Source organism: Pseudonaja textilis, chromosome 7 (genome assembly GCF_049901715.1).
Source record: "Pseudonaja textilis isolate UNSWEBS1 chromosome 7, rPseTex1.2, whole genome shotgun sequence".
In the NCBI taxonomy this organism is placed as follows: Eukaryota; Metazoa; Chordata; class Lepidosauria; order Squamata; family Elapidae; genus Pseudonaja; species Pseudonaja textilis.
The window spans coordinates 49,264,326-49,278,283 of record NC_141996.1 but is presented as its reverse complement, the minus strand read 5'-3'; the positions used below and the strand labels follow the sequence as shown (position 1 = coordinate 49,278,283).

At 34.2% G+C, this 13,958-nt stretch overlaps 1 protein-coding gene across 6 annotated transcripts in view; it reads left to right on the top strand.

Annotated features, from left to right (window-relative positions):
* GRIK1 (glutamate ionotropic receptor kainate type subunit 1) overlaps positions 1–13,958 on the top strand; it is a 146,319-nt gene that overhangs the window by 70,512 nt on the left and 61,849 nt on the right. For 5 of the 6 annotated variants that reach the window (XR_015744347.1, XM_087937542.1, XM_087937544.1 and 2 more), the window contains exons 2-4: positions 3,769–3,936; positions 9,206–9,463; positions 13,108–13,289. Coding sequence is in view for 5 of the 6 variants with exons in the window: in XM_087937542.1 (XP_087793668.1) it covers positions 3,769–3,936; positions 9,206–9,463; positions 13,108–13,289 (608 nt within the window). In the remaining variant the exon portion in view is untranslated. The remainder of the gene's footprint in view (positions 1–3,768; positions 3,937–9,205; positions 9,464–13,107; positions 13,290–13,958) is intronic. The other variant, XM_087937546.1, reaches the window with a different exon arrangement.

Genomic DNA, 13,958 nt, shown 5'->3' with positions numbered 1-13,958 from the left:
ATGGTTATTAATTGTTCAAATATTGAGACAACCATTTGCGCTGTGAGAAGGCATTGTTTTGCCATAAATTCTGTTGTATTCTCCCATGGTAAGCTCTCCTAAGTCTGAATTAGTTTATTGTTAACCTTTTTAGTCTTTATCACTGTCTCCATATCAGCTGTAGCTGACCTAGCTGTTTGTGAAAAAATCTGGCTGTCATCGCTCCTCTCTCACTAGATTGGGAAGGTCTAATATCTGCTGTTTTGTCAGATCTCTTTGCAGGTCCCATTCTAACTTCTCAAGATTGTTGAAAATGGAGCAGGGGGTTAGTTTTATTTACAGATCTCTTGCCAGCAAAGTGCTCCTCAATTCTTGGTTGTTTTGCCGTCTTCACTGCTGGGAGAGATCCTGGGCTGGTGCCATGGTGCTTCTTTCTTTTTCCCATGCCTTGTTAGTCCCCAGCAAGACAAAAACTTTTGTCTGTGTTGTGGTCTATGCTGTTATCTTCTCTCAAAAATATTATCTAAATAAAAAAAGATCCAATCGGAGTACTAAAAGTTGATAAAATAAAATAAAACCAAGAGGAGCTGCTGCAGCACACTCCAGCAGCAGCCAGCTTCCTCCTCCTCTCAGTATGTAATATCTGTGTAAAAATAAAATAAAAAAATTACTTAAGCATCTTGATTCTCAGTAGTAGTTGTAGCTATTGACACCTCTGTAATGTGATTGTAATAGACTCATCTGGTTCTCACAAATCTGGGAAGGTTGTAACCCCTAGCTCTAACTTTGACAAAAACACAAAAAAACAATCATTTTTTTTAATTTCAAAAAGGAAAATGGACATAATGCCTCAAAGCAGTGGTGGGTTTCAAAGAGGTTTACTACCAGTTCAGTGGGTGTGGCTTGGTGGGCGTGCTTGGCACATGCACAGAGGTTTTCCTACTCACCTCCTGCAATCCCTGTAGCTTCAACAGCTGACGTGCAGCAATCTGCTGTGCCGCGTAAAGCAACTGTGCTTCAAAAGCAGGGAATAAAGGTCAGTATGGGAGCCCGGAGGGTGGATGGGCCCAGTGGTGGGATTCATTTTTTTTTTTACTACCGGCTCTGTGGGTGTGGCTTGGTGGGCATGGCAGGGGAAGGATATTGTAAAATCTCTAGTCAGAAGTGGAATTTGCCAGTTCTCCGAACTACTCAAAATTTCCACTACCGGTTCTCCAGAACTGGTCAGAACCTGCTGAATATCACCTCTGGGTGGGCCCAACAGCAGCTCATCAGAGAGAACTGGTTCAGTCTCAGCTGATCTTTTGTGCTACCGGTACGTCAGGACTGGACCAAACTGGTAGAATAGTACCACTACTTCAAAGGAGATGAGCCCAATTTGAAGACTAATTTAGTCCTTTGCATTATTTACTTCTTCATAAAAGTATTAGGCATGGTCATTAAAAACTTTGGAATGAGATGCTCTATTGTTTATTACCATATATTTCCAAGAAGGCTTTCAATGCACCTTTTAATGTTGCATGAACTCAGTAATGGGTTGGATGAGGGAGAATAAGCTGAAATTAATCCAGATAAGACATAGGTGATGTTTGTAAGGAGAAAGATGTACTTGGAATTGAGGTGAAATGTATTTGAAGAGAGTTGCCCTCCCCTAAAAAGAGCAGATTCACAATGTGGGAATGTTTATTGACTCCACCTATCAATGGGCTTAAAGAGCATAGCTACATGTTGATACATGTATGGCTGCTGCATCAACTGTGCTTGTTCCTGAGCCAGTGGGATTAGTAAACCAGCTGCCAACCAGATACAATATAGAGGGCTGATGTTGACCCTTGAAGCCATTAATAGCTTAAAGCCTGACTGAAAAGTGGTCAGTGAACATGCCTATCTAATTATAGCACGAGGATAGGAGCATTATATATGATACTTTTGAGTTATACAAAATAAAGCCAGATATGATCACCACCACAATAATAATAGTAGTCCCTTTTGAAGAATCTGCTGCTGCTGGAATATTCAGTATGTGAGAGAGATCTTTCTTTTATGAGATGTGAATGCCTAAGAAATGCATTCCTAAAGGAAATTACTTAATTCAGCACATCTTCAATATTCAAGAAAATTATGAAACTCTCTTTCACCAAGTTTGGTTAATTTAATTTATTTTAACATTACTGAATTGATTTTAGTTTTTGCTTAATGTTAATTGTGTTGTTTCATAATTTCAAAAGAGCTCTCTATTCATGGGACATACTGAAATCAAAGCCCATTGCAATATATTACAAGATTACATTTTCTTGTCTGAGAAATATAAATTATGTCAATCATAAATTTTACATGTGGAGTCAATGATTGAAAAATTCCATTTATTCTTTAGTGATTAACGTTAAATGAATAAATGATATGTGAAAATCAAAAGCAGCTTTGGAAGCCACTTTTAGTTTTTCCTTTTTAATTCAGTATTTTTATAGACGTTGCAGATATTTGAATTATATCTTTTATGGGTACCACCGTTCAAAAAGGACAATGACCAGTTGGAAGAAGTTCAGAATAAGGCCATTAAGTTGGTGAGAGGCATGAAAGTTAGCTCTGTGAGGAAGCGTTGTTTTTAGCATGCAGAAGAGGAAATATGTTAGCAATCTTCAAATACAAGTAGGCCTTGACCTATAACAATTCATTTCATGACTGTTGCAGTGGTGCTGAAAATAGTAACTTATGACCATTTTTGCAACTGACTCATGGTGTCCTCCAACTTTCTGACAAACAAAGGGGAAGCCAAGTTCATTTAACAACTGAGTTCCTAACTGAACAATTGCAGTGATTCACTTAGCTTAAATTTAACAACTTAACTAGCAATTGTGACAAGAAAGATCGTAAAATGAGACAAAACTCAATAAATGTTTCACTTACCAACAGAAATATTGGGCTCAGCTGTGGTCATAAGTCAAGGACTACCTGTATCTGAATAATTATCACTAACAAGATGTGAACAGTGTCTAAGGAAGAAGGTTCATACAAGATCATCATCTGGTGGAATAGACTGTCATTTGGAGTATCAATGTGCTCCCTAAAATTGGGTTTTATTTATCTAGGGATGGGCTTATCCATGAATATGTATGGTATTTTTTGAAAGTATTGCACCTGTATTTACAATATATGCTTGTATTGCAAGCCCATCCACAGATAAGCAGACCCTCACATTTTTAACCAAAATAATACAATGAAAAATGTGGGTCAGCTTATCTGGCTCATTTTCCATGGTATTTTGAGTAAAAATTAGAGAATTGGCTTTTGTGTGGATGAACGTAAACACCACTATACATGTTATACATTCCATGATTCTGTGAAGTTATACATTTCCAAGTGGATCATTTTCAAAGATTTTAAAAATGTTTAAAGCTTAAACATATCAAGGTTTAGGGCAGAAATGATGTGCTAATCAACCAACTAACCAACACCCAAGTTCAAAAATATTTTTAAATATTTGGCCCCATCACTCTAGGGATGATCTGGAAGGCTACAATAGGTGTGCTGATTGTGTGTTGCATATGACTCTCTAGCCATGCTCTATCTTGAACTAGCTAGTGCACTGTTTCTCAATCTCAGCAATTTTAAGATGTTCTCCATGTTGGTTAGGGAATTCTAGAAGGTAAAGTCCATGCATCTTAAAGTTGCTGAGGTTGAAAAATGTTGCTCTACTCAACACTTTGATATTCAAGGATTCCATATTGTTGATTTTATAACAAACTAGAATTAGGATAACTTTTTTTTCTTGTCTCTCTATTTTTGCAGGGGGGATATTTGAAATGGTGGAAAATGAACCTGTTAATGTTGAAGAACTAGCTTTCAAGTTTGCAGTCACCAATATTAACAGAAACAGAACACTGATGCCTAATACTACATTGACCTATGACATCCAGAGAATTAATCTCTTCGATAGTTTTGAAGCCTCAAGACGAGGTAACTATCTCAGCATTGTAATGCCTTATTGAGTCTGCCCGCTTTTTTCTCTAAAATTTCTGTTTTTGCAGTAGCTAATCCACGCATAATTCCATTTAGTTAATTAAATGTCTACTTTTCTCTCCCTGTGATGGAATCATATTTTTTCACCCACATACTGAGCATTGTGTAATTATCTGAAATCGTTCAATTATTTGTGTAAGAGTTAATATAGCTGCAAGTGCTGCAGTATTGAAATACCTAGAAAGCCACACTAAACTTACCTTCTATGGTAATATTTAGCTTTATGATAATAATAGATTGTGACAGAAATTCGAACATTTTCTAATTTACAAATGGAATTTTTTTCTACTATTTTGAGTATGTCAGGATTTTAAACCATAATTTACATTCTTAATAGTGTCTACCTTCTAAAGTTCACCACCAGAGATATGTCGTTTTTAGAGAGATATTTAATCTTTGTCACACTTCCCTTTGCCTGTGGCATTGTTGTGAGGATTTGTCATATATTTTCAGTTAAGCCCTTCTAATTAGATGGACGTTTTCTTAAATATAGACCTGCTCATATGGGTATGGACTAAAGTTTATTTCACTTTTCTAACTGTGGCATTTTTTTAGGTATATCAGACTTCACATCCCCCAAATCCTGAACTAGCAAACTTGTTAATTATGCTGGATAAGAATTATGGAAATGAAGACCAACACTTCTGGATTCCATTTTGGAGAAAATTGGTCTGCATTATAAGTTTAGCCTTAAATGTTTTAATCTCAAAAACATAAAATTTAAAAGTAGAACTTAAAGGTTTAACAATTAAAAAAGGAAAAAGGTAGATTTAGCTCGTTATTTTAGAAAAATAAACTTTATTACTATAAACTAAATAATAATTACATGCCTCACAACAGCATGGCAAACATGTTAAATATAATTGCTGATAAAACTATTGGATATGCAGAACTTTAGAAGCCATTATTTATTGAATATACTTGATTACTTATTTTATTGGTTTATGCTCTGAGATCAAACCATTTTTAAGCCATGCAGTCACTTCAAAAGTGGGATGGGCAGCATATATATTTAATAAATAAACCTGAAGAAGGATCCCTATTTTTAGTGATTTCAAAGTGTTATTAGAGGAATAATTAGTTAGAGGGAGGGTTGTAAAGTAGCTTGGTATTATCTTGATAAAATTGCACTTTTAAAAAACTTCTCAATTTATTTTTTCCAAAAAACACGGTTTTTGAAGGACATTGTTCCTAATTCAGCTTTACAAAATTAAAATGCCTCTTAGTTTAGTATCTTGGGATTCTAGGATGTGTGTATCCAATGTCCTTATCATATTAAAAAAATCATTCAGATATTTAATTCAAACATCCCAAATGCCTTTATTCTATATATATGGAACCATTATAAGCACGTAATGTTATGAGCTTTACTGGCAATAACACTAATGTAGAACATTTGCTTAGACATTATCTTAATTTGATCAGACATACCTGCTATATTTATCATAATGAAGATACATCATTCTCCCATTCTTTTTCAGCTTTTGCTTGAGTGGTTTTATAGATGACTTAATTGTGTCAGGATCTTCTTTAGAATTATGAGATGTTTTAAGTACAGTCATATGTTCTTAATTATCTTTGTTGTCATTGAAGATATATAATAAATCACATGATTTTGATTGCTTTTCAAGATATGAGAAATAGCTCTTTGATACAATGTTGAACTGTACTTAATTTTATTTATTTATTTATAATTTATTTATTATATCAGCAAAAGTATTTTGGCTCAGTTAAATACTAGAGACAAGTTAAAATAAATGCTAATGTTTCAGCATGCTATCAGTTGGGGGACTTAGCTATTCCTTTATTTTACGATTTTCTACCAGGCCAGCAAATATCGGTATATTTCTACTATAATTAAGGTAGCTTCCCTATTATATGTATTCCAATCTTTTATTTATAAAGATGATCAGTTGCTATATGTTATTCAATAAAAATTTGCTAGAGCATCTTTAGGCTACTAAAGTGTAGCTGAAATGTCTTACTGAAGCAAAAGGTAAAGTTAGACTTAGTTGTAACGTTTAAATTATTGTTCAATATTATAATTTCTGAAATTATAAGCTTTTGCTGAAATTCAAAACATAGGAAGAGTAAGTGATAGTCTGTATGATAAAAAGGGCTATGAACTTTCTTTATAACATATTGTTTGAACAGTGGTTGAAAGAATTGAAGTTCACATTACATTATAATTTAAAAGAGAAATTTTATACAATGATATACTATTGGAATATGACTCCAAAAATATTATCTGGAATATATAAAGGTATCTCCATTTTGTTGGAAATGTGGACAATAGGGTCATTTTATTATGCCTGATTGCCTTATAAAAAATGCCAGAAAATTTGGGGTTCAGATGCGTACAATCATACAAGAATTTAAAAGAGTAATATTCCATTAGAACTTTTTTGCTTGTACTATTAGACAATTAGAAAAATCTATGGAAGACTACTTTCATATACAATTACCACTTTGAGACTTCTATATGTGCAAAAATGGAAAGATTTTGAAATACCCATGGTAGAGGAATGGTTGGTGAAGAAGAGAGAATTAGCAAAGATTGCAACTTATTTGCTTAAAGAAAGATCAGTGACTACAATTATTAGTGATTGGAAGTCTCTAATGGACTTTTTCTGGAAAAAGTGAACTGGTGATTTGTGGATTTGATGATTAGAAAGGGTAGAATACAGAAATTAGGAAATTATGATGTCATCTTAGAGAAGATAAAAATACAAATGTACGGTACTTATAACTACTGTTAATATTGCCTGGATGGGCGATTTAAGAGGCTCCCGATTAACGAGTGGCTATGCCCCTGTGACCGAGCTGAGGTTGAAACTGTGGAGCATGTCCTTTTATATTGCCCTATGTATAACGCAGGCAGATCTAAGTTACTGTCTCTCCTTGAAACAGACCCTTCTAGACCCAATGTTAATAATTTGTTCTTATATTGTCAAGGGGATGGCTCCTCATATATCACTTCTTTGGTTTCCAATTTTTTTAAGAGCTGTAACCATCAGAGGAGAACGCTATAATTCCCCTTAGTCAAGTTTTTGGTGACCAATTGTTCATGATTAATTTTCCCATGTTCTTCTTTTGTTGTACTTGTGATTTGGTCTGTGACCGCAAATAAAGTATTAGTATTATTACTGTTAATATTGCCATTTCTTTACTATTTTATTCTTTCTTTTTTTCTTTCTTTTTCAGTTTTTGATTACCTTCCCCTGTTCTTTTTGTCTTTTGTTCAAAATTTGCATTATTCTTATTCAGTTAAAAACCTCTTGAATAAAAATGATAACAAATAAAATAAACATAAATAAATAAAACCCATCTTTATAATCTCCTCCAGGGAAAATGTAATGTTAGGGTTCTTCTTTCCTATATTTTATCTCATTTGGAGTATACTGCTAAACTTTTGAAAGATGGATTCATGGTCCCACACTCATTAGATTGTGGTTGGATAGAAAAGATCTAATACTGGGTAATTATTTGCCCAATCTTACCTTTGTAGATTGAGCATGGACAATTTCCTTAATTTTATACAATATCTTATTCTTGATTCATATATTATAGCAGGACTTTTCAAACTGTATTCCACAGAGCTCTTGATGGGTTCCATGAGAGACTAAGGACAGAAGAAAATAGTTCACTGAAGCACAATTATTTTTTTATCACCAGAGATTGGATTTGTGATCTGAATATCTTTTAATAAAGATTTTGGGATTTGGAACAATTTGAAAATTCTCTTATTATTTAATTGTACATGTAAAGGAATCTCTGAATTTTTGAGGAAGAACTGACAAATGCATAGCCTCCAACTTTAATCAAATTAATCTGCTGATGTTGCCAAAAACATTGCCAAAATAATGCTCTGGGTGCATAACAGTCCTATGTCAATCCTCTGACAAGATCCTGTAAACAGTTTCTGAATCATCTTGAATAATTGTATTATATTGGCTGATCTTGGCTCATAAAAAAGTCAGGTGTCTCCTAGTTGATTATTTATAATACTCTCAATACAGAAAAGGACAAAGGACAAACCACAGACCAGTTCACGGAAACAGAAAAAAGGGGAAGAAGGGATGATGAAAGTGATAGTATAGGTTGATTTTCAGAGGGTTTTGAGTGTTTAAAAGAAGGAAAAATAATAGGGTCAAATTATCCTACTTTGGGCACATTATGCAAAGACCTAGCTTTCTGGAGAAGGTGCTAATGCTGGGAAAGAAAGAGAAGAAGACAACCAATAGATTCAGTTACACTGGTGATGAATACATCAGTGGAAGACCTGAAAGACTAGGTTAGGGATAGGTTGTCATGGAGAAAATCTATCAGTGTGGTCTCCAGGAGTAAAAAAATTATTGCACATAAGTCACTCAATGTATATTGATTGCACATAATCAATCCATCAGTCAATCAAAATTGTAGAGTAGTTAAACCAAATCTTCCTAAAAAACAGGAAGGTTTAGAGCTGAAAACAGTATGTCAGACAAAATTGTTATTTATAGTTATACCTAAAAATATTTGTGTGTGTGGAAAAACTGTATATTTCCTCTGATGTTTCAAATTCTTGTTAACTTTAAAAATATATTGTTACTTTCTGTGTGTATACATTGCAAAATTGTGTTTACACGGGATAATCTAGACAAAATAGAAATTAGAATTAGTATTTTGATTAAATAAAAATGACAAAGCAATTACTCTCATATATCAAGATATATTGAAAGCTTTACTCATAGATATTATATTCAAAATAATTAGTTATTTTGGGCTTATATAAATAAAATAAATAAATATTTGTTATAAAATTCTGAGCTTAAACCTATCTTGAGAAATTCTCAATAAATATAGCTGATTAAATTAGACTAAAATTACTAGACATTGGCATTTTAAAAACTTGAGTCAATATTTAATACTATATACCTATAATTAGTATGCCTATGATTTTTTGGTTTTAGTTGTTGTTTTTACTGCTCTTATTTATTTTATATGCTGAATTTTGTAACAGGAAGCATCTTCAGTGGTTAATTTAAAACATTGAAGAATTGATGAACACATAATTCCCTTTTTTCTGCTGTGTAATTACTTTTCCTCAAATGAAAGAAATGATTTTTTTAATTACATTTTTCTTGTTAGAAAAAGCAAATTAGAAATTAGAAATGTTGTTATATCTCCATCTCCCTCCTTCCCTCTCTTTCACTCTCTCTCTTAGCATGTGACCAGCTTGCTCTGGGGGTAGCTGCACTATTTGGACCATCCCACAGCTCATCAGTCAGTGCAGTACAATCCATTTGCAATGCACTTGAAGTTCCACATATTCAGACACGATGGAAACATCCAACAGTGGATCTCAAAGACTCTTTTTACATCAACCTCTTCCCAGACTATGCAGCCATCAGCCGGGCAGTTTTAGATTTGGTGCTACATTACAACTGGAAGATAGTAACAGTTGTATATGAAGACAGTACAAGTAAGTATCGTGACACATTTAAAAATATTATATTAATAGACCTGCTCCTGATTTTCAACCTGGATAATTATTAGATCAGAACTTTGGAAGCACTATGCTTTCTTCTGCTGCATTCACCTAACATACTGGACTAGAACCAAGAAGACCAGGTTAAAATCTGCCTTCAGAAACTCAATGGGTGAACTTGGGCTAATTATTGACACTCAGCCCAATCTACCTCGTGCAGGAAGGAAAAAAAAAACTCTCCCGCCTCACTTATCCTCCTCATCTCTATTCTTTTGGCTGCCCTCCACTCTGCCATTCTGTCACTAATATCTAGACATGTTGCGCCCCACTATCACCAACCTCTCTATCTTCTTGCCACTGATGAATCATGCTCAGCTGAGGCAATTGCTGCTGTTTGTGAGGCCTTCATCAGGTCTTTGTGACACATCATCTCACCTTGCCAGGCCTCCAGGAGACCTCCATGATGCTTCATAGTACCTCATCACAGAGGTCTCATGGAGGTGCTTATTGTTTAAAGACATTTATAGTTTTTCTCATTATGTTTTTTTGTTTTATCTTGTTACTATTTGATGCTGGTCATATCATTTTGTGGAAAGTTTGTCCTTTAGATACTTGCCTGGGAATAAGGTCCATTGATCTAAACAGGAGATGACCATTTACATGATTAGGGACACAGTAACAACAGCAATAGCACTTAGACTTATATACCATTCCATAGTGCTGTACAGCCCTCTCTAAGTGGTTTACAGAGTCAATATATTGCCCCCAACAATTTGGGTCTTTATTTTACCGACTTCAGAAGGATGGAAAGCTGAGTCAACCTTGAGCCAGTGAGAATCAAACTGCTGGCAGTGAGCTGAATTAGCCTGCAATAATGCATTCTAACCACTGCACCATCTCCAATAGAAAAAAATGGCATAGACATTCAATCAAGTAATCCATGGGATTCTATTTTTAATTTTTTTCTGTAGGTTTGCCAGCCCGTTTTTGTATCAAATTTAATAATATTGAATTCTTTTAATGATATTTTCCCTACATAGCATTTATATATTATTTATTTGTTATTTTTTTAGTCCAAAATAGGCATTTGAATCCAAATTCAGACTCTATCCTTGAGTCTGCATCAGGGATGCATATCAAGGGATGGCATGTCTGCAGTTTATCAGAGGGAAAAAAAACCACCCAATGATATTAACTACCTTCTCCATTCCCAGCATGCAACATGTAGAAGTGGAAAGCCCTGTTCAAACCAAGCTAGAGAGTAGACAGCAAAGGGTTAGATCCCTTCTAATCCTCATGACAAGATCATATTTGGATCAGATGAGCTCTCATTTATTTTGGAGCTAAATGGGAAAAGAACCAAAAATGATAAGGGAGGAGCTTCTTCCTTTTGAAATATTTTCTTGTCACCGTGCAGAACATATTTGTAGATATGAAGAGAGATCTGTAGGATTAGACTTTTCCTTAATTAATCCATTTTTCCCCCTTAAAATTCACCAGCAGCTATAATGTGAATTTTTCTTGCTGAGGACACCATATGATAAAAGATCTTTTTGAGCCAAGAAGTTAATTACAGCAGATATTATTATGCATTTTTCTGTTATTATAGCCTTCAGGAATGACTGAAGAAGCTTTTTGGCAATAGAAGCTTAAGCCAAGCTGTCAATTTACAGCCAAGTTACATTTCTTTTATATTCAAAATCTTTTCAGGAGGCCCACAAACTTGATCCAGCCAAAACCAGATTCGTTTAGTGCGTCTATAATTTTCACTTCAATAGTCATAATGGTTTATATTTTTTATTGGCTTGTGGATGTTTAAAAACTGAAAGAAGAAAATCAGTCTACCAGGAAAAAAGTTCAGTGTGAGGCCTTGAGCAAAGACAATAGCTGGCAGGAGAGCAATCACTCCTGCACATCAGAGTAACTAGAATGATACTTAATGCTGTTTTATACACCAGTTTGCATTCTATTAGTGCAATTCTTATGCTGCAGATGTTAAAGGGAGCCATACAAAGCAAAGCAAATGGGTCCGTTCACAAATCTGCTGAAGATTCATTACCATAATTACCATTTGTAAGAGGGTTCTTTTAAACAACTCTTGCTTGTATTGAAATTCTTTCTTTGGAGGCTCTCTTTTGACTTAATAGGAAAAAGTCTTAAATATGTATTTGCACATATATGCATAAAGGAATAATTATTTGCATGCATGGTGGGAAGGCAGATACTAGAGTACGATACTGACTTGACTTTTAAGAAATAATTTAGTGACAGTTGGAAATTACAACAGCAGTGAAAAAAGTGACTTAGGACCATTTTTTGCACTTACCATAGCAGCAACCCCATCATCAATTAATCAGAATTTGGATGCTTGGCATGTATTTATGACAGTTGCAGTGTCCAGGGGTCAGGTAACCTTTTGACAAGCAAAGTGAATGGAGAAGTCAGATTCATTTGGCAACTATGTTACTATCTTAACAACTGCAGTGACTCACTTAACAACTGTGGCAAAAAAGGTCATAGACTTTTCAAAACTTCCAAAATTCCCTATGTTGCATGGTCACTATCCATGGTACTAAAAGCAACATTTGGAACATGCCTGGGCTGATGAAAACTGATCAGCAAAGAAGCTGAAAGCAAAATATTTCCATATTAACAGTATGCATTTAGTAATGTTTAACAGTAAATTAATTTTACATTGCTATCCTCAGGATCTTTTTTTCCTTTCCTTTAGTTTATTTTAATCAATAGATAACTCTTTATTCATTATCATTTATTTTTTCCCTGTTAGTTTTATGCCTCTACTGTAATAAAAAAGTATAAAAAAATAAAAAAATACTGCTGAGTATTGCAACAGTTTACTTGCTGAATTTTTTATGAAACATTATTCCATTTGTGCACTATTTAATTGTTCAGTGATCATGGATATTTAAGAGGGGTTTCTTTAATGACAATACTTATACTAGGGTGCACTTACATGAAACACATGAGGTCGTAAAATATTTTCCAAAGTTTGCCATTAAATTTTAATTTTTATGTGAAATAAAATTATGAAATATACAACTTGGCTAATTACCATTTGTAATGCAAAGATAGCAGATTTTGTCCTAATCCTCCCCATTGTTTGGCTATGGCTTTTTATATATTATTCAAAATCTACATCTAGATTGGGGTGCACACCCTTGTTTTAAATTATAAAACTCATTTAACAACAAAAAACCCTCCCGTAGGAAAATGTGTCAATTTATTTGAAGGCTGTATAGTTCCTACTCTATTTTTAAATACAGATGCTATAGCATTAACATGCAAATACATATTTCAGCCTTCTCTCTTAATTTATTTTTCTTCTTATAAAAAAAAAAGATAGTAAAACAAACAAAAATTCCAATGACCCTGGTAAAAAAACTCTCCGATATAGGGCAGTCCCCAAAACCTCATTTGAAAGTATATTTCAAAAAATTCAGAAAAGGAAGAAAAAAAATCTATAAATTTTCTCAATGAATTATGTGATCAGTCTATCAAATTAGTTGGTGCAAATGTAACATTTGTTGCAGAACAGTGAATTTAAATGTTGAATATAAATGGCAGCAAAGATTCATTGGAGAGAAAGGACCTCTGAATGATTGGATGTCATTTTCTAGGTCTAATTCGTTTGCAAGAGCTCATCAAAGCCCCTTCAAGGTATAACATTAAAATCAAAATACGCCAATTGCCCTCTGGAAATAAAGATGCTCGGCCATTACTCAAGGAGATGAAGAGGGGCAGAGAGTTCTTTGTGATATTTGATTGTTCTCATGAGACAGCAGCTGAAATCATGAAACAGGTAAGCAGGAGAAAAAGAGCCATATCGTCTGGTTTGCAATTGTTAGAAAGCACAGCATCATCTGGGGGAGGTTTAAGCTTTTGTTCATTACCATAATCCCTCTCTGAGAGCAGGAAAGTTCTTTCAGCCTTCCTGATTGAAGGAGAAACCTGTTTAAAATTTATGATCAGCATATAGAAGGTACTGAAAAATTGGCCTCTGGGATAGCATCTCAAGGGATATAAAGATTAGGCATGTCCTAAGCTTAAGCACTATCTAAATACCCAGTTTCAAACATCTGATATAAAAAGGGTGGATGATAAATAAATGACAAACTTTTGTCCAATTGCTAGTGACAGCTATCCTAATTCCCCCATGGAGGCATACCTGACACCTTACAGCAATGAAAAATTTAAAAATATCCCAGGATTTGCTGCATTTGTACCACAGGTTTCAGTTTTATGGATACAGTTTCTTGTTTTATGAAGAATTATATTTTATTATTGTTTGCCTGGGAGCTGCCAGTGTGATTGAGGTAAAGGCTGCAAATAAATTTGTTCAAAATTGTGACAGGTTAACAATCGATGACATAAACAAAACTGCAACAGTCGATGTAGACAAAAGCAATAATTACAATGGAGACCTCTTGGTCAAATAAGTGTTGACATCTGGTTGAAATCTTATCTCCAG